Raw genomic sequence first — 25,612 nt, forward strand, 5'->3', positions numbered from 1 at the left:
GCTCTATAATTATCAACTAGGTCAAGACGGTTGATAATGTTGCTGAGATACTCTTTTTCTTTTCTGACTTTCAGTCTACTTATGCTATCGTTTACTGAGAAGGAGTGTTGATGTCTCAAACTATACATGTGGATTTGTCTAGCTCTCTTTTTCATTATAATAGTTTTTGCTTCATGTGCTTTGAAGCTCGGTTATTAGTTTCATACAAATTTAGGACTATTATATCATTGTTATGTTGGTAAATTGATCCCTGTTATCATTATGCATCATCTTTCTTTAATTCTTGTTAACACCCTTGATTTGAAGTCAATTTTGTCCAATATTATAGCTACTGTAGCTTTATTTTGATTAATGTTTACTTAACATATAATTTTTCTATCCTTTTATTTTTAACCTATGTCTTTATATATATAGTGGGTTTCTTGTAGACAGTGTATAGTTGGGTCTTATTTTTATATACAATTTGACAATCTCTACTTTTTAATTGGGATTTTAAAATATTTACATTTCATATAATTATTAATATGGTTGGATTTAAATCTGTTTTGCTAAGTGCTTTATATGTGTTTGATCTTTTTTTCCCCTATTACTCTTTTATGCCTTCTTTTGGAATAGTCAGTTATTTAATTTTTTTCCATTTTATCTCTACTGTTGGCTTTTTAGTTATAACCTCTTCTTAAAATGTTTAAGTACTACCAAATGATTTATAACATATATCCTTAAATTATTACAATTTACTTTCAAATAATATTATATCACTTCATATATTATAATAAGTTTATGCAGTATACTTTCAGTTTTTTTCTTTCATCTCTTGGGCTGTTCCTGGCATGTGTTTTACTTTTTCTCATGTTATAAATCCAACAGTATATAAACCTCACAATATGTTGCTATTAATTTTTCTTTATACAATCAATTATCTTTTAAAGCAATTAAAAATAATGAAGTTGTCTTTCGTGTCCACCACTTGCTGTTTCTTAAACGTACTAGGTACGCTTCTGCTTTAGAGTCATGGTGCAAGGTGTTGCCCCTGCCTAAGATAACATTTCCCTACCATATGTATGTTCTGTTTCTTCACTTCATTATGATCTTACTCAAATGTCAGCTTCTCAGTGAGAGTTTCTTTGACCACCGTATTAAGTGTTTTATTCCTGCCACCTGGTTCACTATTATGCTTAATCTGCTTCATTTTCCCCATAGGAATGATATATATTTATTATTTATTTATTTATGTCTGACTCTATTAGAACATTAATTATAAGCTTCATGAGGGTGATGTTTTCGTCTGTTTTGTTTACTGACATAGTCTTAAGCCTAGAGCACATAGTAGGTGACTATTTGTTCAGTGAAAAAAAAGAACGGTCAATGAATACTAATAGAACATTAAGTTAGCACTAAAAACTTGCTTAGTTGGTTATTGGTCAATATTCAAATGTGTGTGTCGTTTGTTAAATATTTAATTTATTTAATTTCCAAGTATATAGACATTTTAAATATCAGAAGTCACTACAATATCTGGTCATTATGTTGCCATTGACTGTTTTTAATAATAAAATGGAAATGTATCTAAAAGAGACTAAAATGACATCGCCTCTTTAATTATTATCATAAATCTATAGAATAGGTTCTGAGAGAACAAGTTTTCAATGTCACTATTACTATGGCTAACCTATTTCCATCTGTAGTTCCATAAAGTGAAACTCAAACTAGTAATTTATTGTATCAAAAATTTTACTGAAATACTCATTGATACAATAGTTTTATTATTAGTCTTATCTACCCTTTACATTAGATTTTTAAGTATTTAAATGCAAGTGACCAAAGCTATGCTGGGAAGGTGTCTCTGTGAAGAGGAGTCTTCCATGTGTCATGACATCCTCCTCGGGATCATTCTAGTACCAACAAAAGTTGTGAGGCAGAGATACTCCATAAACTGCTTCCAGTTAAACGTTTAGAGCTAAAATATATCTTTCTGAGTGAATTTAGAAGGGCAGTTATTTCTCTTGGATGCTTATTCACTGTGCTGAACAAAAAAATTATGTTAAATCAATGTGAGACATAACTTCTTTCCTTGAGAAAGGTATCCTATGCAGCTATATTTCTCTCCTTTAGCTGTGTATATATTTGAAAAATAATTGCAAACAACTGAATGTATCTTTGACACAAACTTGTAGTTCAACCGATAAAGAGGTTTATGTTATAAAATACTGAAACAGCAATAAACTACCTTTTATAGGAAAGCAACTGTTAAGTTAAATGTTAAGTTCATTTATTCATCAGATATTTACTTGATATCTACTATGTGGCTGGCATTAAATTAATATTAATGAAGGAGACAGAGAATAAGAAAATATATACCATATCATAATTTGGGTAATGATAAGTACAACAAAGAAAAGTGAAGAAGAATAAAGGAATAGAAAGTGATATGGGCTATTATAAGGTAATCAGTCCTCTCTGAAATGATTTTTGGGTGGTCACCTTAATTAAATGAAGGAATGGGACATGTAGATATCTGGGGGGAGGAGTATTTCAAGGAAAAGAAGAGCCTTTCAATGCAAAGATGCAGACATAAAATTTTTTAATGATCGTGAGTGAAATATTACTAAGCCAGAATAACTGAGAAATGAGATAGCTTGAATTATAAAGTATTTGAAAATGTAATTATACACAAATAGTATCTAGAACAAAGACACTAAGATAGTTCCTACGTGTATAAATTTAATTTAGTGGTAAGGATGATTTCCATGTAACTTACTAGTGATTGAGACTAAATGTGATTTCTGAAATTTTTCGGAAAATGAGCTTCTTAATTTGTTTTAAAAAGCACTATTAGTTTATTCAAAGTAAAACTTAAGCAGGATTAGAAGAATCTGAGGCTTTATTGGGTTTGTTTTTATACAAATCAACATGTTTTAGTGAATTGCAGACCTTTATTCCATTATAGTCAAATTATTGGGACTATATATTATTCCTTATAGCATTTGTAAGTTAGTGCCAAACTACATTTCATAAAATATTAACCAGCAAAATCTCAGTTTATTATCTAGAAGCAGTCATCAAGAATATTTTTCTTCAAAGTATAAGAATATAGCTGTATAATATTTAACTTAATGCATAATATTAGAAATGTAAATATTCTGAAATTTTATTTCCTATAGAGCAGATTTTGTAAAGGAAAGATTTATTAACATATTTAATACATATTTATGACCTCTGTGAGTGAAGTAAAGAGGAACAGATTCCACCCTTTAGAAAATCATAACTTTGGAAAGTATATGAGAGATTATTAGTATAACAGAGAATTAATTGAAATATAATGTAATGTCTAGGTAATCACTCAGAAATATTTATTGAACAACTTTGTATATCAGGCACTGTGCTAGACACTGGAGATACAGCCATGAACAAGATAGGTACTATCTATTCCCTATGGAGTTTGCAACCTGTCAGGGGGAAAAAAGACATTAAAATCAATAAAAATAATAATATTTTGTTATTTATTGTTAGTTTAAGGTTGGAGAGGTATAGGGCACTATGGGAACATATACTTAGTAGGGAGAGCACAACATAGAAGTATATTAACCCCAAAAGGTTTAGAATTAAGAAGAGAGAGAGCACTTTTAGCTAGGGATCCAGAAAGTCTCCACAGAAATGTACCCATCTTGAAGGGTGGGTAGGCTTTGGGTGTGGGGAAAGGGGAGGAAAGGGCAATCCTGATAGAGGACACAGCTTGAGCAGAATCATTAAAGATTCGGGGCATGTTCAGGGGATCAAGGATAGTCCAGTAGGCAAGCTAATGGGAACTTTAATGCAAATAGTAACTGACTGGCTGAAAGGTAGGTTTAGAGCTATGAGCGCACGTCTAGGTTTAATTCAATAGACAGTAGGCAGCTGGAGATGACACATAAGCAGAAAAAACACCATCAGAAAAGGATTTTCCAAAATATCTCTGTTCACAGAGTATTAGATAGTTTGCTGGGGAGAAAAAGTGAAAGTAAGGAGAACAGCTAAGACTCCATTATGACAGTTCAGTAAGGACATAATGAGGCAGAACTTAATCGAAATCTGTGGGTTTAATTATCAAAGGAAGATGTGTAGAGTACAGAAATAATTTAAGATGTGGAATCATAGTCCTGAATTCAAACTGTCCCAATTCTTGCCATTCTTACCTTGCCCAAATTAATCAAAGTCTTAGTTAATTCATTGTTAAATGAGGCTATTAAAGAATACATGACAGACTTGTTGGATGAATTTGAAATAAAATGTGTCATCTACCTAGCACCATGCTTGGCAAAGAGGAGATGTTCCAACATGGAAATCACACAAATCTGCCTTCTCCAAGATGGCATTTGGGGAGTATCATTGAGTGAATTATGTTATAGTTTCAAGGTGTTGACGAAAATAATCCATAACCAATCTATAAATGAAAATTTGGGTGAGTTTATTCCAAGCTAAAATGTGAGGACCATGGCCCTAAGGAAGAAAGGGCACCAAAGAAGTAGGGTATACAGAGTGGTTGTATACCCCCAAAGAGGATGTGTCACACATGATTGAAATCTCCTTTTTACAATAATCGCGAGACTGCTCTGTCGGCACTCCGATTGATGGACACAGCAGGTAGGTCTGCTGTCTCAGTGGACACAGCAGGGTGGCAGGTCTGTTGTCTCAAGCCGGGTGGTCACAGGTGAGCTGAGTGGTAACAGGTGAGCACGGCACTCAGTTCCTAGCCTAAGGAAAGATGCTTATCCCTAAGGAAATGCCAATGTGGGAGGAAGTTGCGCCTTTATCTTAAGAGCATTTGTTCTGGCCATAGTAAATGTTTAAAGCAGATATACAATGCATGCTCAATGGCCACATCAGGCCTTTTTGGAAAAAAAACAAAGTCAGGCCGAATTAGGTTTACACTAAATGGCTTCCTCATATACTTCAATATATCCTATTTCTTGCCATTTCTTTTTTCAAAGGTAATAAATAATACTAATTATAATACTTTCATTGTCTGCCTATTATCTGTCAGGCACTGTACTCAGCACTTAATTTATAGTATCTCTTAATACAGTCCAGAAAATTAGAGCCATCATCTCCATCTTTAAGATAAAGAACTGAAGGTTATCAGGAAGTTGTAAAGCTAATAAGTAGTAGAACCTACTGGTATCTGCAAGTATTGAGCAGTCTGTTCAGGAGAGAATGTCTGAGTTGTCATAAGAGTGATCATAAAACTTTTGTAAAGAGAATGTGTTTATCAGGAGATTCAATGTAAGAGAAGGAATAATTTCAGAAATACTAAGCTGAGATGAGTGAAAATTGTGATAGTAGCTGTATGAGCTTCGACTGTAAAAAGTAGTCTAGGCAAACAAGGTAAAGAGAAGGAAAATAGCTGTGTTCTGGGTTTCAGAGCTGAGGTTCAGTTATGTTACAGTGTCACGCATGATACAATACAGAATTTATATAGAAATTGCCTCTGATTGGCAAGCTTCAACCTAAATAAGGCAGAAAAGAAAAACAGGATAAAATTGCATAATGGCCTTGGTTATTTTGAGGACTTAATACTACGTCTTTGACAAATGCATGAAGAGTTGTTTCTCTCCATTCTCACGCTTGGACTCCTACTAGAGCCATTTTATTTTTCAAGGCAAGAAAGTCAGATAAGATGCAGAAAAATATTCCACTGGAGCGAGAACCAAAATAAAATGGCCGTACTGAAAGGGAGGAAAGATTTGAATTCAATCATTCCTGAGAAAACAGTGGATTTTTATAAAGATCAGAAAGTTAGTGGCATTTTAATAACAGCAAAAACCTTTATAACACTTACAGCACTTTTTATATATATTGTCTCATTTTATTTTCACAAGACACTTATGAAGTACATACTATTATACCCATTTTGCTGACAAAAAACCTAAAGTACAGAGAAGATGTGTATCTTGCCTAAAGTCACACAGCTAGTAAGCATTAAATGGAGATTCAAGGGGAACAGCTGGGCTCCAGAGGGTGCTTCTAATCACTATGCTGTACTATACCTCAACGGAAGTCACTCAAAACAAACTTTATGTCTTTTATATTTGCCATAATGAAAGACAGTCTATTGCTGGTGATTTAGTTCCACTGTGCCCTACATCCAGGGCTAAACAGTGGGGAGGAAGGCTGCGAATCTGTGGACATTGCTGAAGTTCAAAGGTCCCTTATTGCATTCAAATTTGCATTTAAAATGAATATCGTATTTGTTTTCTATTGCTGCTCTCTCCATTAATGGGTGTGTGTGTGTGTGTGTGTTTTAAGGAAGTTCGTTAACCTCAATTAACTCATGTCACTAAAGAGGTGTTACTAACCATGGGCATTCCCAGAAATGAAGGCTTTCTGGCAAGAAGCACAGAGACCTGTGCCCAAACAGAATATCTAATGTATCTAAGCTTCAGGCTGACACAAATATGTTAAGACATGTGTAAGCATTGAAAAGAATTTCCCCTCAGGGTTTCTACCTCGAGAACACTTGATAAACACATAAATATTTATGATGCATGTGGAGGAGTGTGCCTCATTTATGTTAAGGTTGGTTATTTACATTTCTTTAGTACCAAGAATAGTCAGATATTTAAATTCTTACCTTAGGGCCCATTATCTGATGGGTCACTTCACCCACTTTAAATTAATTGTACAGGGTTTCCTTGTAACATTTTAATGACATTAAGATCAAATACAGAAATATGCCCAGTGAGGAAGCCATGTGAGTGTGATCAAAAAGATTTGGATAATATTGGTCACACTTATTAAAGGATGTTTATATAATCCTCACAAAATAACTTCTTTTTTGTACTTAAACCCTTGGCTAACTCATCCTCCTTTCCTTTGTGTTGCTATTATCAAACTAATATACAACTTTATTCAGCATAAACTCTTGGCTCTCTGTTTCTAATTTTGAGAAGCATCACTGAGTTGGTTGATTATAAAACAAAGCCAAAGCCTTAAATTCTGAATGAGAAAAGCATAATTATAAAGTTCTCAGGAAGCTGTGCTTTCATCATTTATATTCATCTGTTATATAATTCCTATTAATATTTCTTAATTCTTGGAAGATGTATGGAAAATGCTTTCTCAGCATGTCCCTGTTTTCCCAAGGCAATAAGGGGATTTGGTGACTAGTGGAAGAAACTGGAAACATTCACCGTATTTTGATTTATGTGACAACAGAGACTTAGGTTTGTTCATCAGTGAATACCCCGTGCCTGTAACGGTGCTGGGCACACAGTAGGTACTCAATAAGAACTTGTTGAATGAATTACATGTGACAGAAGGATTAGTTCCCTTTTGTATGATCCTAGGGAAATATAGCTAGTGTCATGGATGCAAACTTTAGGAATGCATTCCTAAAAACCATCATCAGGTTACTCAAAGGTGAGAGGACTTCCCTCAGGAAGTTAGGAAGAGTTTTAAGAATAGACTGGCCAATACTATCGTAGTGAATTAACAAAGGGGATTTTAGCATTGGTGATAGAAGAGGATTAATTATAAATTATGTTTGACTATAAATTCTGAGATTCTGAATGGATTCCTGGGTAAAATCCATAAAGGAGTCTTCATATCTCTACCCCTATACTTACAAATACATTTGTATCTGCAACCAGTCTCAGAGGAAGCAGGTTCTTTTGTCAGTGACTAACTCCTCTAGATCCCAGCCTTTCCTGCCTCTTTGGAAGCCCTGGGACAGAGAGGGAATAAATGGCTCATGTCTACATCCACCACCTACCTGATAGTTCCTTACTTAGGGTCAAAGCCTGCCCAGGAGTTCCTATGTTGACAAGACTTCTTTATAGAGGTGACTCTTGAAAGATGAAAAGATGCTCTCAGGTAAAGGCTGGAGAATCAAATGTGAGAGAGATCAGTAGGGGCTGTGTGACAGATCAGGCTGCTGAGGGTGCCATCAGAAGGGAGCTTTAGGGTTATGATAAAGAGTTTACACGTCAGTGTGAAATGCAGTGGTTAATTCTTGCAATAGCTTCTCAGTGGGGTGATTACATAGTGGTAGAATTCTATACCCCCTTGGCATCCAGAACAGCTGTTTTAAATTGGTGTTATACATTAGTGCTCCATAGAGGCATTAACTTGAGATAGGGGGTCTCACCACCTTCAAAATGTTGCTTTCTCTTGTTCAGTCTAAACAATTTGGAATCCTCCTTACCTCTTCTCTTTCTCTCACATTCTGTAACTAATTCATCAGCAAAGTCTGTCAGTTCTGCCTTCAAAATTTCTCCAGAATCCAATTATATATTCTGATCTCCTCAGTACTAACACCCTAGTCTAAGTCACCATCATCTCTCTCCCGAACTATTGCAGCGATTCCCTAACTAGTCTCCCTGCTTCCCTCCTTCATGCTCCCTCCACCCCCCACCACAGTGTATTCTCCACAGAGTGATCTTTTTAATAGGATCACTCCACTTCACTGATCAAATCTCTGTAATGCCTTCCCTTCTCACTCAGAACCCCATAAAGGAGTCCTTATTGTGACCTGGTAGGTTATGATCTGGTACATGACTCTCTCTGACCTCGTCTTGTTCCCACTTCTGCTTGCTCACTGCACTCTGGTCACGCTGACCTTCTCACTCTTCTGAAAACACACCCAGTTTGCTCCTACTTCAGGACACTTGAACTTACTGTTCCCTCAGAAATCTGCATGACTCCATCCTTCACTTTGTTCATGCCTCTACTTAGATGCCCCCCTTTGTAGAGAGGCCTCCCCCGATCACCTTTATCTCACCCCATCCCACCCCAACTCGCCCCCATTTATTCTCTATCCTGTTACTTGACACTTTACATTTATGTATAGATTTATTTGTTGTTCACTGTCTGTCTTCCCAAACAGAAACGTGAAGGTAGAGAATATATCCTCTGTCCTGCTATATGCCTATTACCTAAAACAACACCTGAAACAAGTGGCTGCTCCATGAACATAGGATGAATGAATGAATGAAATAAAAGGTGTCTTATTAAAAGTATGCTTGGCAGTCATAGGAACCATAAAGTCTTCTTAAGGCAGAAGATTTTGAAGAGCCTGGTATATTTTTTAAGGACACAGAGAAACTATAGAAATGTTACTCATATTCATAAGAATTAAATTACTAAATATTGTTTCTTGTGTAACTGCTTTCAGAGGTGGAGCTGACCTTGCTGATATTACAGCATGAGAGGAGCTTACCTCTGGGTGCTGACATAATTGCAATCATGATTTCAAAGGTCAGCTACAAAGGGGGATAGATTGTATGCTGGATCTAGAATTCACAGGTCTAAAAAAAATTTTTTAAGGAATTTTTGGAAGACACATGAAATTCTTATCACTGATATCGTGAAATGTCCTATATGCCTTTATATTATATTGCACCATGTAAACAGGATTTAATAGGATTAACATTCCTCTCTACCACTCCCCCATGTATAGAACTATTGTGTAGTCCAGTAAAGGAGCAGAATGTTATGTAATTTCTGCCCACACTCTGCAAATTTTCTCTTCTCCATTGCCTGCCAAACCAGTCATGTCTAGCTGATAGGGAAGTCATTTTGATGACTAACTCATACTTGAAATTCCCCCAGTTACCCATCACTTTGCCAGTTCCTTATGCTTCTGTAGACACTTATCATCATGACATTTTTAGAATGTACCCTCATGTGCCTTTTGGACAAAATCGAGGACATTTATCAACAGAGTCCTTTGATTTGTATTCCTGGTCTTTGAAATTCTTATCAAATCCAAAGAAAATTTCTCACACAAAGAATTGCACCACCATCAACTGGACTAAGTTAGACTGTTTAAACCATTAATGTGGTTTCTCAAATTCTCTTAAAATCATATTACTTCTCATTTTCTATCCAAAATATGTGAATTGTTTTCTTTTGTCAATTTTATAAATTTTTCTTTTGAGTGGTAGTGGAAAATGCTACTAATCAGTGAGTTTTCTTTGACTTCCAAATAAATTCTATGGTCATATTCCAATTTAAAAAGGTGCTGTTATGATAATGAGAAGTTTTTGTGCTTACAAACAAGGAGTAACAGGTGCAGGATGTATTTGACCACTATCACATGCTGGAGAACTCCCTTTTTTCCCTCAAGGGCTAGCTCAGCTGTCACATCATCTGAAAAGTCTTTCCTATACTCATTTCTGTCCCTTTTCCAAACAACTTCTATTATCCAATCCTCTATGTTTTCTTAGCACAGTACTTGATATATCTATTATTTTCCCTATGACACCATATTGATTTTACTATTTTTTTTTTTGAGGAAGATTAGCCCTGTAACATCCACCACCGATCCTCTTCTTTTTTGCTGAGGAAGATTGGCCCTGAGCTAACATCCATGCCCATCTTCCTCTACTTTATATGTGGGACACCTGCCACAGCATAGTTGATAAGCAGTGAGTAGGTCCTTGCCCGAAATCCAAACTGGCAAACCCTGGACCAGCAAAGTGGAGTGCGTGAACTTAACCACTACGCCACTGGGCTGGCCCCCGATTTTACTGTTTTATATCTTTCTACTCTACATAAGCCCCTTGAATACAAAGTCTATGTCTTTTCTGTTTTAATTTTTGTATCCCCAGCGTTGGAATATATTAGGAACATTATAAAAATTCTTAAATAGAATTTAACTAAGTGTAAGAAAAGGACATGTAACAATCCTGCTGACCAGATCATGCAGCAGTGGCTCTGGGTACGTTCCAAGTTCAGTACTAGCCGAGCCTTGTCTAGAAACACTTGACACATTCTACATGAAAAAATCCATTGTCATATTATTACTTTGTAGTTTGGTGACCTTTTACCATGAACTCAATAGTCACATAATAAGACTGTGGGAGAGAAAAAGTGCTGGAAAAACTTCTAATCAACTTGGAGGTCAGCGAAAGTAGATGATACTTGAGTTTACAAGCCTTAGACTAAGCTATGCCTCGCCATGAACAAATAAAATACTGTAGTTTTAATAATATTTATTATTAAATGACTCTATTATATAAATATAATACATAACCAGCTTTGTTCTATGGATTTTCACATTAAGATCAACAATTTAAAAAATATACCTAGGTCGAGACGTGAAGGACTGGGAAATGTCTATATTATATAATGTGACCTGGAAAAGCAGTAGATTAATTAGCTCAGAGAAGCTGAGAATTAGTCAATCAATGCTAAACCAATAAATAATTACTCAATTACAGCATAAATGCTTTCTGGTGCTATAACCTTAGAAAATCAAACACCCGCACTGACTGTATTATGAAATCTAGAAATGGGAGAAGTGATGCCCGTATATTTCAGTAATGAACTGGGTCAAATCCCCATTTTATAACTGAATAAGCTAAAGCACTGAGAGATTAAGTTTAAAAGAGGCCGAGTACTGTATCAAACCACATGCTAAAAAGTGTCTCAAATTAGTGGCTTAAGTCATATCAAAGAAAAAGACAGGCAGAAAATAAATCCTAAATATGAATTTAAAACGTAACCCTTTTGCCATCTGACTCCTTAATTATACCATCCAGAGATTAGCTGGTAGTGATGTTTGATGATTAAAGAAGTTTTGCTCTAGCCTAGGGATATTTCCCCCATCATATGAGTGTCCTCTTGTGACATGTACAATCCATCCAAACCACATATGCTTACATATATTTCAATTTAACTCTTTAAAAGGGTACAAATAGATTAACTCTGAAAATTCTGAAATAAGAATCATTTAGGCACTATATCTTCATTATCATGACTTATTTGTAATTCATTATTCTTTAATCTAGCCAAAAATACTATGACTTTTCCATATATTTTCACTGGATTTCTCCCCTGGATTCTCATCTTAAGATCAATAAAGATCAAAAGATATACCTAGGTTGAGGCCTGAGGGATTGGCACATGTCTTAATCATATAGCAATCTCCCCATTGTGCCTAACATAGAAGACACTCCTGCCATTTAATGCATAAATATACAATGAAGATGGCCTACTTCTGCGTACTTCTACTTAAACTACACTAGTTAGAACCCTAATTAATTTGTCATAAAAGTCTCCATTTTAAGAAAAGGTCTGTGTTGGGGGTTGGCCCCATGGCCTAGTGGTTAAGTTTGCTGCTCTCTGCTTCAGTGGCCTGGGTTTGGTTCCCTGGCACAGACCTACACCACTCACTGGTGGCCATGCTATGGCAGTGACCCACATGCAAAATAGAGGCAGACTGGCACAGATGTCAGCTCAGAGCAAATCTTCCTCAAGCAAAAAGAGCAGGCTTGGCAACAGATGTCAGCTCAGGATGAATCTTCCTCAGCAAAAAAAAAACGGAAAAGGTCTATAAAAGAAACTGGGAAAGCAACTCTATTCCAATTACTTAAATATACTTTCTTAAAAGCTCGACTGAACTAGCTGTAACCTCTCTCTAATAAGCCATTCTCATGTGTCCGATGGTCAGCCACCTTTGATATACTAATTGTAGAGCTCATTACAACTAGTTATTGGGAGGGGGCAAGTTTTCTCACCTATTTATTTAGGTATGATTACAGCACTTATCATCAAAGAGGCTGCCTCTAAAAGAGGACATAACTCTCAGGCTTAATTGCTTTTCCCCGCAGGTGGCCCTTCGGAGGGGATGGTATTGTAGGTTATGTTTGCTTTCTTTGTCGAATATCTGTGAGGCTGTCTGGAGAGAAAGGTGTAAGACAGCTTTTTTTGTGTGTGTAGATCTTTTTGGTCTTCGATAATGCAGTTAGTCTGCTATATCTAGCTAAGTCAAGTCATTAGAATGAAATAGCAGCGTATGATTAGACTCAGGAAAAAATATAAGCAGGGGCTACCTCTGTAGGAATATAAAAGGAATTTTTTCTGCTAAAGAAACAGAAATACTTCTCTTACTCAAAAAATTTAAGCCAGGAAATACTCACTGGTTTATAGCTGCTTCTCCATAATAATTTACCGTCACAGAGAAGACTTGCTCACTCACTCTTTCTAAGTAGTCCCCTCTCCCCACCTAATCTACACCTTCTTATTTATGATCACAGACATCTTATTCATCTTCACTATGCTGATGTGATGTCATAGCAATGCCATTTTTATTTGATAGCCACATCGAAGCATTAAAGGATAAGGCATTATCCCAGCAGGTTTTATTTTAAATATTCTGGGTTTGTTGCCTTCAGACTGAGGATCATGGTTTTATTTTAATTCTGCCGAGTGGCAGGTATGTGGAACCGGCTGAACTAGTCAGAGCATTTTTGCACCCAAGGCTGAGGGATTTATATTCTTAATGTTTATGCGTCCAGAGATCAGTTTATGATTAGTTTTGCCACACATCTAGAAATAATGATTTTCATAAATTATAAAGAATAGTAACATACACGGATAACTTTGAAATTAGTTGTGTTGAATTACAGATAACTCTAGAGAAAATACGGAAATATACTTTACTATAAAGTGTTAGATTATCTGAAGAATTATATTTAAAGACAAGACCAAAAACAGAGCAAAACAATGCTGTTTGCTTCTGTGAAGGAAATAAACAGGACTATCCTCTGATTCTTTACTGATATTATTTATTTGTACTATTTTGGATCCTAACAAAGCTGTAAAAGGCTTTTATTCCTCACTTTTCGGATAAGAAGACTGAATTCCAGAGTTTAACTAACTTAGTGACATTAGTAAAATCAGGATTAAACCTAGTTGATCTGTGTTTATTCCATCATAAAAAAGCAGTCTCCACTTTCACCATGTACCAACATTTTCCATTTAACTTCAAAAAGATTGTTTTAATGGAGGAGTAAGTTTGAGTTGCATTTTCCTTCTTCATATTTATGTTTCCTAATTTTTATTTTCATTTTACTTTAATAGGAACAAAATAAAACAAGGCCAAAACAACAACCTTTCCCCTACAAAAATAAATACTAAAGAACAAATTTATGCTTAATGCTCTCTTTTAAATAGATGCAATACAAAGTACCATTTAGCATCAGACTCACGTTCAGATTAAGTGAATAAATAATTGTCATGTACAGATTGGAAGGAACATATAGGAATATATAAAGGAATTTTTTAATGTTATCAAAATAAAAGTCTTTTTCATAGTTTGAACCATTTGCACATTGAAAAAATCTTTCTAACTTATCATACCAAATTCTCAAATTTTTTGCACACTTAACACTGCCTTTAATGCATTGTGTTTATTATGCTCATCACAAACATTTCACAACAGCCTAGCCAACAAATTTCTTCAAATTTTCTGATTACTTTTGTTGAGTTTTTATGACTTTATTTCCCCCAATTAGGGTAAACATCACTTCCTTTACAATTAGCTGGTGTCTGCAAACTGCTCCTGCTAGCTCTAACTTCAAAATACAGAAATGAATATTTGGTAAAACTTATTTCAACTTCCACATGAGATGATAGTCAACATTCCAGTTCTATCAGACTGAGAATAGCTGATTATCAGACAAAACTCATTTTAAAATTAAATATGACCGTGATTAAAAAAAACTTTACTATGACACAGTATTACTGTGATGTAATACGTGGCTATCACCCCCATAAATCTGACAGAATTTGATTTTTGTCATTTCTTACTTCTTGAAGGGTTCAAGGTGCAGCAATCAAATTGACAAAACTTAGGAAAAAAGGAAATGAGAATAAAAAAGAAATGCAGCAATCATAATATCCACAAACTAAATAATCAAGAATACTTAATGCTGCAGATTTTGGAAATGGATACTTCAATTATGGATGAGGAGGAAGACATTGTACACAGGGGCGTTATTAACTTTTTGTTTTTTCTGGGTTGTGTGGTACCAACCTTAACAGTTAGCTTTATTAGAGTCGTGCAAACAGGTGTTAGTGACACAACTAAAATAAAATAAATCAAAAGAAAGGGCATAGAATGGATGCTTTCCATTTGGCTCAGATCCAAGTGTAAGGGCAGCACATTGTTCATTATTAACAACATTCATGTCTACATTGGAAACACTTTCTCTTCATTTAATCATCTTCATCCTGCTTAGAGGTACAATCATTTACTTGGACATTGAAACAAAAGAGCCATTAATCTTTTCCTTGTCCCACAGCTTAGCAATCAATCAACAAAACTCGAGAATTGGAGCTAAATCCATCTCCTCTCGGTCTACTGCCTCTGCCTTAGTTCAGGCCCTCATCGTTTCTCTCTTGCAACTTAAAAATGACCTCTAAACTGGTCTTGCTGTCTGCACCCTTGCTATGATCCTCATCCTCATTTATACCTCTGAGATTATTCTAAATTCTCAATCTGATTAAAACTTATTTTGGCTCCCCATCTCCTGCAGAGGCAATTTCAAGCTCTTTACTTTGGGTTATGAGATACCTCATGAGGTCGTCCACCCACCAGCCTTACCATATCCTCCTTCTAGGATAGCAGTGCTGTGAAAACTTGCAATTGTGAACATACCTTGGAGACCGTAAATTCTTTGAGGCAAAAGCTGTATTTTATGTGTATATTTTTACTCCCAGTACTAACTATTAGTAATGAATGCTAGTTCACATCACTAGCCTTTTTTTCTCTCTGTTCTTTCCACCTTTCTTTATACCTGGAGAACTTTTATTACTCAAAGTTTTAGTCATGTCACTTTCTTGATAAAATCTTCTGACACTCATAGCACTCCAAAAAGCTAATTGTTTTCTCTTGTACAAAGTTTTGTTTTGGCACAGTTCACACTATATATGTGGGCTGTAGAACAGTTTCTGAAATATTATTATAATGTAGTAGATACTATTCTAAGGACTTTCTATTATGTCACTTAATGAATAAAGCTTGTAATATTTGATAGATAAAATTATAAATACGAAAACACATAAAAGTATCTCCCAAGATATTAAATATTGAATCCTATTTGAGGATTCAGAAAATAAAGTATATAAATGTCAACTTTCAAGTTGGAGAAAGGTGATTAAAACGGCATAAGATATTTCGAGTGGGGAGGTAGTGCATGAGTTGGAATAGGTTAAGAATCAAGTGGAGAGGAAGAGCTCTAGTAGGGATTGGAGACTCGTCAAGTACAATTCATAATTTGTGATTTCACTGGGAGGTACTAATAAAAAATGTGAAGAATCATGATCAGGTCTTCAAAAGTAATGTTCCTACTTTTAAAACAAGGCATTAAGAAATTGTTTAAGGTCATTAAAAAAGTACTTGGAATAAATTCTTTTATTTTTAATCAAGTAAAAATGATGAGATTATTATATAACTTTGCTGCGAAAAACTCCCTTCTTAAAATATGGAAATGTTATTTATAAATTACCTTTTAATTGAATCTTTGTATTTTGCCACCCAAATTTCAAATTGCCAATACATCAAACAAAATCCAGTGAGAAGATATTCTCACTTGAATGTCAGCATCAGTAGAGCTTTAACTAAAACTCATACTGTGATTGGCATGTTGGCGGAGGGTGTACAAATTAAAACCTTTCGTTCTTTTCAAGATCTACGTATCCTATTGATATTTAGCAGTAAAAACTACTTTCGAGGAGTATAGCAAGTAGACATGAAGTAGAACTATAATGAATTTGTTACTGTCTTACTGTTTTTTTCTTTCTTATCACAGACCAGTTGAATTTTCAGAAGATGATTACCCACGAGTTGAGTATCAAAGAAGACAGCAATTTTGGGACCCTATACGACTAGCTCTTTTCACATTGGCAATTGTAGCAATCATAGGAATTGCAATTGGCATTGTTACTCATTTTGTTGTTGAGGGTAAGTATCCAGGTCACATTTCTATTGCCTAAGTACTCCATGACGTACTATCTTGAAATTTTCTGTTGTATAAAAAATGCTATTTGCATGATATTAACATTTTAATTACTGATCTTTTATTGATGTTAAATTATAGTTTGCTTCATTATTGAGCTCTGTGTTACATATTTCCAGCCAATGAAGCTTGCAATATACATTATTACATGAATAGACATATCTAAAAGAAACACATTTTAAAAAGAGAAAGAAAGGCTGAAAGATTACCTTCAGAATAAAGACAAACCATATAATGTGCTGAGTTTAACATACTTTTTTTCAAAATCAATATATTAATAAGTTGCCCAAGAAAAACCGATGATATGAGAAAAGTTACCTTAAGGAACATTTTGAAGGGCTAAAGATCAAACATTATTTTTGAAAGGAAAAGAGATTGTTTCATGACTGGAGGGAGAAGAGATAACTCAGAATTAATTCCACGTTATGTGCAAAACTGGATAGTCAGTACCACAGTTAAACCAAATGACAGTCAACCGAGATTCCTTGACCTTTGTGTTTGGTATGTGTATTTATAAATCACATGTGACTGAGACTTTGCCTAAAATTTTACAGAATCATGAATCACAACAATAAAACCATACTTGAAAGACCTCCCAGGAAGAGAGGCAAAAGCAGTGAGGGGAGGCTAGAGCTATAATTGTTAGAGGAGCAACAGTCCTAATAGCTAGAATAGGGAGACATTCTGTCTCTTTTGTTAGTTTGTTTATTTGAACAGTGTTTTTGTCTGAGTTCAGGTATATCTATGGAATGGTCTTCTTTTGTCATCATCTGTATAGTCATGTCTATGTTGATGTTCTGTGAAGTTGTTTCTGTTCAAGAGGAGAATACCAAGGCCTAGGTGACAGGACCAGGCCAATGTCTGGATATCTGGGGCTGCTCTTTCTCTTCTTCAGGTTTTATATTTACAACTCAGTAAATTTTGGGCTATCACTTCAAAAAGTAATTTCTGTGTTATTTATTAAATATTCAGTGCCTGACAGAATTAATGTCTCAATATTTTGTTACCCATCATGATAAAAAGACTAATGAACTGTTGGATTCTTATTTGTCCTCAGGATTTCCATTTGGATCCTCCTTTTTTGTTTAATCAAAGGGAATAAAATATTTAAAAGTGAAATCCTATTTTAACATTAAATAAATATAAAAATATTATACGTATGTTTTGAGACTTGTTTCTTCATAATATTGTGGCAGGAGTCATCCACCTTGCTGTAGGTAGCTTTAGTCTGTTTATTTTCAACATTGACTAATATCCTGTTGTCTTAAAATGCCATAATTTATTAATCTACTCAAATGTACATGGACATTTGGGTGGTTCCAGATTTTAGACATTAAAATAATATTGCTATGACCCTTCTTATATGTATATCTTGGCACACGTGCAAGAGTTTGTCTAGGGGACATACGTAGATGAAGAATTGCTAGGTTACTGGGCATGTGCTTTTTTAACTTTATGGATAATACCAAGCTGTTGATTGCTGTATGGGAGTTCCCATTGTCCCATATACTTACCGACATTTATTATTGCTATATCTTTATATATTTGCTAATTTGGTATAGCTTATAATGTTATCATTGTAATTTTAATTTGTATTTGCCTGATTATTAATGATGTTGGGCACCTACCCCTGTGTTAACTGATCATTTAGATTTCCTGTTTTTATGAAGGGCCTGTTCAAATCTTTTCCCATTTTTTATTGAGTCGTCTGTCTTTTCTTATTAATTTCGGTAGTTTTTTCTATATTCTGAATGTACATCCATTGTCAGCTGTATGTGTTGCAAATATCTTCCGGCAATGAAAAATATCATAGAAGACATATATACACACATATATATTTACTAATGATACCTTCGTAATTGTGTGAGGGTCTTTTAATATTAATGAATAAAATCACCACCATTCACAGGAAATATGACATTAACTAGGAAAATTCAAACACTAAGTTTGCAGGTTGTCTGGCTTTTGTTTTTTTGGTTACCTAGAATCATATAGTAAGTTATATTTTTCAACAAACATTTTTATGATCCAGATTAATTATTTCAAGACTGTTTAGGACTACTTATATTTTTTGTTATAGAGTAAAAACAAATCTGTTTTATAAAGAGTTGCATGAAATATTTTGAAGACAAAATCCAGAAACTCACTTTATAAAGCTGTTTTTAAAGTTTGACTTCTTGGAACCTAAAAGTAAAGTCTGAATTGGGATAGCATCTTTTGTCTTCCCATTCTTCAGGACTGGTTCCACTCTCAGGAATGTAGAGAATATATTCTCTCATGAGATTTAGAGTCAAATGAACATTTTAATCTCAGGCCCACCATATATTAGCTGAGCGATCTGTGGCAAGTTACTTTTCTACTTCATCAAACTTCAGTCAATTAAAGCAATATTTTTAGAAGGAGAAACAAAAGCAAAAATAATATCAGTTACTTCTAGATATTAGTGTTATAGGTCATTTTTATTCTTTTATATATACTTTTCTGTTCATTCCAGAGTTTCTGACAGAGCACTTATAATCTGAAAAATGTTTAAAATAATAATTTAATTAAATTAAAAATTAGGATGATTAGCACAGAGTCTGTGAATTAGTAAATGTTGAATATTGAAATAATTAATTATTAATTAATTCGTTGCTTTGTCAAAAGCTTAAGGTACCATTGTTTTTACTCATATTACTTGAAATGGTGCCTCCTCTCCAAATGCAAAAATTGCACAAGACTTTCCTTAAAGAGTTGACATTCCAGTGGACTAAAATCTATCAATTATTATGATACTGTGGCAAGTGCAAAGTTCCTCACGGGATAGTATAGCAGCACAGTTGTGAAGTCCCTATCTAAGGCTGAATGTTCCAGAGACTTTCTATGATAGGAGGTGATGCCATGGATAGAATTTAGGCAATGGAGATATCTGTGGAAAGGGCATTCCTGGGAAAGAGCATTTCAGGAGAAAGGAATGACATACGCAAAATCTTAGCAAAAGAAAACAGCATGGTGAATGCAGACAAATCCAAACAGTTTGCTATAGTTTTAAAATAAATCTTGAAGTGAATGTGGCAAAGAATATGCTTAAGTGGTAGGCAGGATCTAGGTCAAGGAAAACCTTTGTAGATCAGAGTAAAGATTTGAGACTCCTTCCCATTGCGAAAGGAGAAAAATGGAAGTGTTTTAATTGGAGAAGTTATATTGTCATATTTGCTGTTTAAAATGATCATTCTGCTACTATGTGGGGAATAGATTTAGGAAAAATAGAACATGAAGCAGGGTACTAGTTAGAAAGCTGTTACATTTTCCGGATAATAAATGATGAGAGAATGAACTACAGCACTGATGGCAGTAGAATTTGTGAACAGAGACTAGATTTTAAAAATTTAGGTGATGGGGCCAGCCCCGTGGTGCAGTGGTTAAGTTCGCACATTCTGCTTCTCGGCGGCCCGGGGTTTGCCGGTTCGAATCCCGGGTGTGGACATGGCACCGTTTGGCACGCCATGCTGTGGTACGTGTCCCACATATAAAGTGCAGGAAGATGGGCACGGATGTTAGCTCAGGGCCAGTCTTCTTCAGCAAAAAAGAGAAGGACTGGCAGTAGGTAATTCATGGCTACTCTGCCTCAAAAAAAAAAAGAAAATTAAGTGATAACATTGTCAGAAGCTATTGATTAATTTGGGAAAGATCAAAGATTACCCCAAGATTTCTAGTCTGGATGATGAAGTAGATGGTAATGACAACATTTAAGCTACAGAATTTAGATGGAGGACTTCTTTTTTAATAGAAAAGTCCATTTGTTTTGGATAGACATTAGCTAGGTGGTTGATGAAGACCTGAATTAAGGCGGTAGCTTTTCTGGATAGGATAAAGGATTAGAGAGATATAATGGGTTGCATCCATAGAATTTAAAGACTGAAAGACTGGATGTTGGAAATGAGGATGAAACCAAACTTTGGGCGCCTATGTGGATGATGAAGCTGTTCATGAAGACAGAAAACAGAGGAAGTAAAGCAAGTTTGAGTATAGTAAGAGATTATTTCCCTTTGGAAATATTATATTTAACGTGCCTTTTGGATGTACAACAAATCGTCCCCTGAAGTAAGTTGATAAAGAATTGAAACTCAAAATAAAGATCTGGTCTAGAGATAAAAATTTAGGAGTCATCAATTGTTAAAATAATTAAACATGGATGTCATTGGACTGGGGTGGCTCTCATACCTTGGTAGCATATGTAAGCAAAACCCAAGCCAGAGTCAATGCACTCAAAGCCAAGAAAATGAAACAAGAACAACCAATCACAAACAGTCAACTAGGCTTTCCCAAAGAAGGCAACCACTTAAGCTATAGCCAATCAAATAATTTCCTTGCTTTGCTTCCACCTCTTCTCTATAAAAATGTCTCCTGTATCTCCTGTCAGTGGAGTGCTCTTAACCACTTTTGTTTTGGTACTGCCTGATTCAAATCAATATATGCATGTGAAAATGATAAATGTAGGCTTCTATTTATATAAGCTTATTAGTAGCAGAGATAAAATTGATAGCCTGCTCAATGTATCTACATAATACAGCTTAGCTGTGATATACCTATATTACAATTTGAGGAAATTGGTAATTTTTACCTAACTGTCAGCAAATGCTTTCAATATTTACTTTCCATAGTATACTGCTTGTCCAACTGTGTGAAAATTTTGATATGCATAAACACTGTAAACAGGGTGTTCTGAAAGCATACTTTGAGGCCTGAATTTTCTATTTTAGCTGGGTACAATGATGAAATTACAAAATGTTTGAAAATATACACAATAATTTTTGTAGTAAGCAGCAAGCCTGTTTCCTGGGGGTGGGGGATAAGGAATTGATTATGTTTAAGGATGAGTTTTTTGTTTATTTTTACCTTTCAGATGATAAGTCATTCTATTACCTTGCCTCTTTTAAAGTCACAAATATAAAATATAAAGAAAATTATGGAATGAGAAACTCAAGAGAGTTTATAGAAAGAAGTCATCAGATTGAGAGAATGGTAAGCCCCACAGAAATTTTACAAGTTTATTAATGTTTTCTGCCTCCCTTTGAATGTGGTTATTATAGAAACTTAGCCACTCCATGGCTCATTTTTTTCTTCTATAAAATGAGGATAATATAGTATCTAGGTCACACAGTTGTGAGGATTAAATTACTTAGTATATGTAAAATATTTAGAATAATATCATGTACCATAAATTGTATGTAGGTTAGAGTAGGCAAACAATTAAATTATCACCGGAGGAAACTGTTTGTTGAAACAGGTATTCTTTCTATTTTTAAATCTTGATTTTTTTTCTTGGCTCACTATCCTTAAACTTGTTTAACATAAGAATATAAGAATGGTATGTTCATCCCATAATTTTGTTTATTGTGCTTTTAAAAGCACTTAAAGGGTCACATATAATAAAAATATAAGGGTATGTGTCTAATTCTTGATATCAATGTCAAATTTAGTTATGCCCCTGAAATATTTTGGTTTCTCTTGAAAACTTAGGCATTTATTGGGGTATTTCTAATTTTTTTAAGTGTATTAGGCAAGCTAAATCGTTACCTATTATAGCAGAAAGTTAAATAAAATATTCTTCCATTTTTTGTCCTATGAAAATCATGTCTATGGAGACCATAGATTTATTTAGCAAAACACAATTTATTAGCCTAGAGTGTATTCCTTTAAGCTTATGAAAGTTACTCTGGAACAAAGAAGTAAGGGCCTATAGAAAAGGGACTGAATTAGTGTGATTCTTTATAATTAGCTATAGACACTTTCTCTTAATTAAAAGATGAGGACTTTAGCACTCCCATCCTTCACTCATTGTACTCTCCTTTCTCTGAATTGCTAACAACATAGGAAAGTATTCACATTTTATTTGGTTATTTATCTTTAGGATCAACCTATATAAAGACATATATATGGGGTTGGCCTGGTGGCGCAGCAGCTAAGTGCGCACGTTCCACTTCAGCGGCCCTGGGTTTGCTGGTTCGGATCTGGGTGCGCACATGGCACCGCCTGGCAAGCCACGCTGTGGCAGGCGTCCCACATAAAAAGTAGAGGAAGATGGGCACGGATGTTATCTCAGGGCCAGTCTTCCTCAGCAAAAGAGGAGGATTGGCAGCAGACGTTAGCTCAGGGCTAACCTTCCTAAAAGAGAAAAAAAGATATATATATAAAATGCAAATACTTTTATATATTGTTAATAATGAAATTTTGTCATGCATGTTGTCACAAATGGCAAAATTTCATTCTTTCTTATGGCTGAATAATATTCCATTGTATGTATATACCACCTTTTCTTTATCCATTTATCCATCCATTAACACTTAGATTGCTTCCATGTCTTGGCTACTGCAAATAATGCTGCAGTGAGCATGGAGTGGATATATCTTTTTGAGTTAGTGTTTTCATTTCCTTCAGATAAATACTCAGAAGTAGACTTGCTGGATCATATGGTAGTTCTATTTTTAATTTTTTTAAAAATCTCCATTCTGTTTTCCTTAGTGGTTATACCAATTCACATTCCTTCCAGCAGTGTACAAGTGTTCCCTTTTTTCCACATCCTCACCAACACTTATTGTTTGTTGCCACACTTATGTCATTCAAGGAAGAATGCTCCCAGAAACAAATTTGCATAGATTGGCTCTTTTTTTTCCTAAGTCCTCTACCATTTTACAGTGTCTTCAGATATTTCCAAGGTCTCACTATTTCTTTACTTCCTTAATTCTTCTTTCTAAAAACTTTATGCTTCCTGCTTCAATTTGAATTGGTTGCTTTGTAGGTCCACCTCACAGAGGTAAACCTGGGTCAGAACAGGACTGCTCTAAAGTGAGAGAGCCATTGCTTCTTGCATCCCGTGTTTTCCTTGATATGGTGGGTTAAGTCTTCAAGCACCTTCACTAATAAAAAGTGCATGGGAGGTAAAATTTCTGAATTATTTCATGCTGAAAAAATCCTTTATTCTATATTCCATTCAATCGATCATTTGAATGTAAAACTTTAAATTGAAAATCATTTCCCCTCAGACCATCCAAGGCCTTGCTTCATTTTTATAACTCTACCACATGTTGCTCAGGAGTGATTGTGTTTCTTTTTAGGTGATCCATTCTTTCTCTAGAAGATTTTGTACTCTACTTTTTTAGTTTTCTGGAATTTCATAATGATTTATCTTGGTATTTTGTATTTTTTTCTTTCATTCACTTTTATTGGGATATTCTCATATTTTTAAAAGCATATAAAACATCTTAAAGAACAATTATAAAATAAATACCCAAGACCCCACCACCCAATTTCGGAAATAGAATTTCACTAGTACCTCAGAAACCTCTAAATCTTCTTCTCTCTCTCTTCCTCAGAGTAAAAACTATTTTGAATTTGGATTTAATCATTCTATAGTTTTATCACTTATGCACCTAGGCCCAAATAGTATACTGTGCAATTTTTTCTCTTTTGAACTTTATGTAAATGGAATCATATTATATCCTTCTGTGACTTCATTCTTTCACTCAACATTATGTTTTTGAGATTTTTACATGTTGATGCATGTAACTATAGCTCATTTATTTTCACTTCTTGTAGAATGCCCTAGGAAGAATATACCACTATTTATTAATTCATTTTATAGTTGACAAACATTTGGGCTGTTTTCACTTTTTATAGTTATGAACAATGTAGCTAATGAATATCCTTACATGGCTCCTACTGCATGTGTAAGAGCCTCTCTATGTCATAAGCTGAATACAGGGTTTGCTATGCTCAGACTCAACTTTAGCAGATTTCAACAAGTGCTTTTTCAAGGGTTTGTAGACATTTGCACCTCTACCAGAAGGGAGTGAGAGTTCATGTTACCCTACCTCCTCATCAAGATTTTCTATAAATTGATTTTTGCCAAGCTGGTATGTGTGTATAATAGTAAGTTATGGATTTAATTTGCATTTCTCTAATTATTAATAAGGTTCATCAATTGTTGTCAACCATTTCTATTTTGTCCTCTATAAATGCCTACGCATGATTTTTTGCCCATTTCTTATTGTATTTTTGTCTTTTTATAATTTATTCTTAGAAACATAGTTTTTTGGAAATGAATTTCCTGTCCATTTTATGTATTGAAAATATCTTTTTCCATTTTGTGGCTGGCCTTTTCGTTCTCTTTATAATATATTTTAATGAACAGAGTTTCTGAATTTTAATATAGTTAAATGCATCTTTTCTTTCTTTTATTATTAGTACCCTTTGGGTTTGTATAAGAAATCCTTCCTGATCTTGATGTCATTGTCTTAAAAAAATATTTTGTTTTTTCTCTCTCATTTAAACATCTATTCTATATGGAATTGATATTTACATATGTGTTTGACTTAGGGATTTAATTTCATTTTTCCCCCTATATGCATAAGCAGTTATTTTAGCAGCACTAATGAATAGTTAGTCCTTTCCTGGCTGATCTGTCATGGCATCTCTGCCACAAATCAAGTCTCCATTTATGAGTTGGGATGTTGCTGGGCTCTCTAATCTGCTCCACTGATCACCTTCTTTTTCATTGTGTCAATACTATAATGCGTTAACCTCTGCAGTCTGACAATAAGTGTTGATACCTGTTGTATTAGTTTCCTAGAGCTACTGTAGCAAATTACCAAAAACTAGTGACTTAAAACAACAAAAATTTGTTCTATCCCAGTTATGCAGGCCAGAAATCTGAGATCAAGGTATCAACAGCCTCAGAAGTCTCTAGGGAAGAATCTTTTGCCTCATCCAGCTTCTGGTGGCTTCAGGCATTCCTTGACATGTGGCTACATAATTCTAATCTCTGTCTCCATCTTCACTCACTTTATCCT

At 34.7% G+C, this 25,612-nt stretch overlaps 1 protein-coding gene across 1 annotated transcript in view; it reads left to right on the top strand.

Annotated features, from left to right (window-relative positions):
• Positions 1–25,612, top strand: part of LOC103552786 (transmembrane serine protease 11F) — a 98,633-nt gene that overhangs the window by 38,174 nt on the left and 34,847 nt on the right. Inside the window, exons 3-4 of the mRNA XM_008523002.2 lie at positions 16,575–16,726; positions 21,667–21,785. Of these exons, the coding sequence (XP_008521224.1) occupies positions 16,575–16,726; positions 21,667–21,785 (271 nt within the window). The remainder of the gene's footprint in view (positions 1–16,574; positions 16,727–21,666; positions 21,786–25,612) is intronic.

This window comes from Equus przewalskii, chromosome 3 (genome assembly GCF_037783145.1).
Source record: "Equus przewalskii isolate Varuska chromosome 3, EquPr2, whole genome shotgun sequence".
In the NCBI taxonomy this organism is placed as follows: Eukaryota; Metazoa; Chordata; class Mammalia; order Perissodactyla; family Equidae; genus Equus; species Equus przewalskii.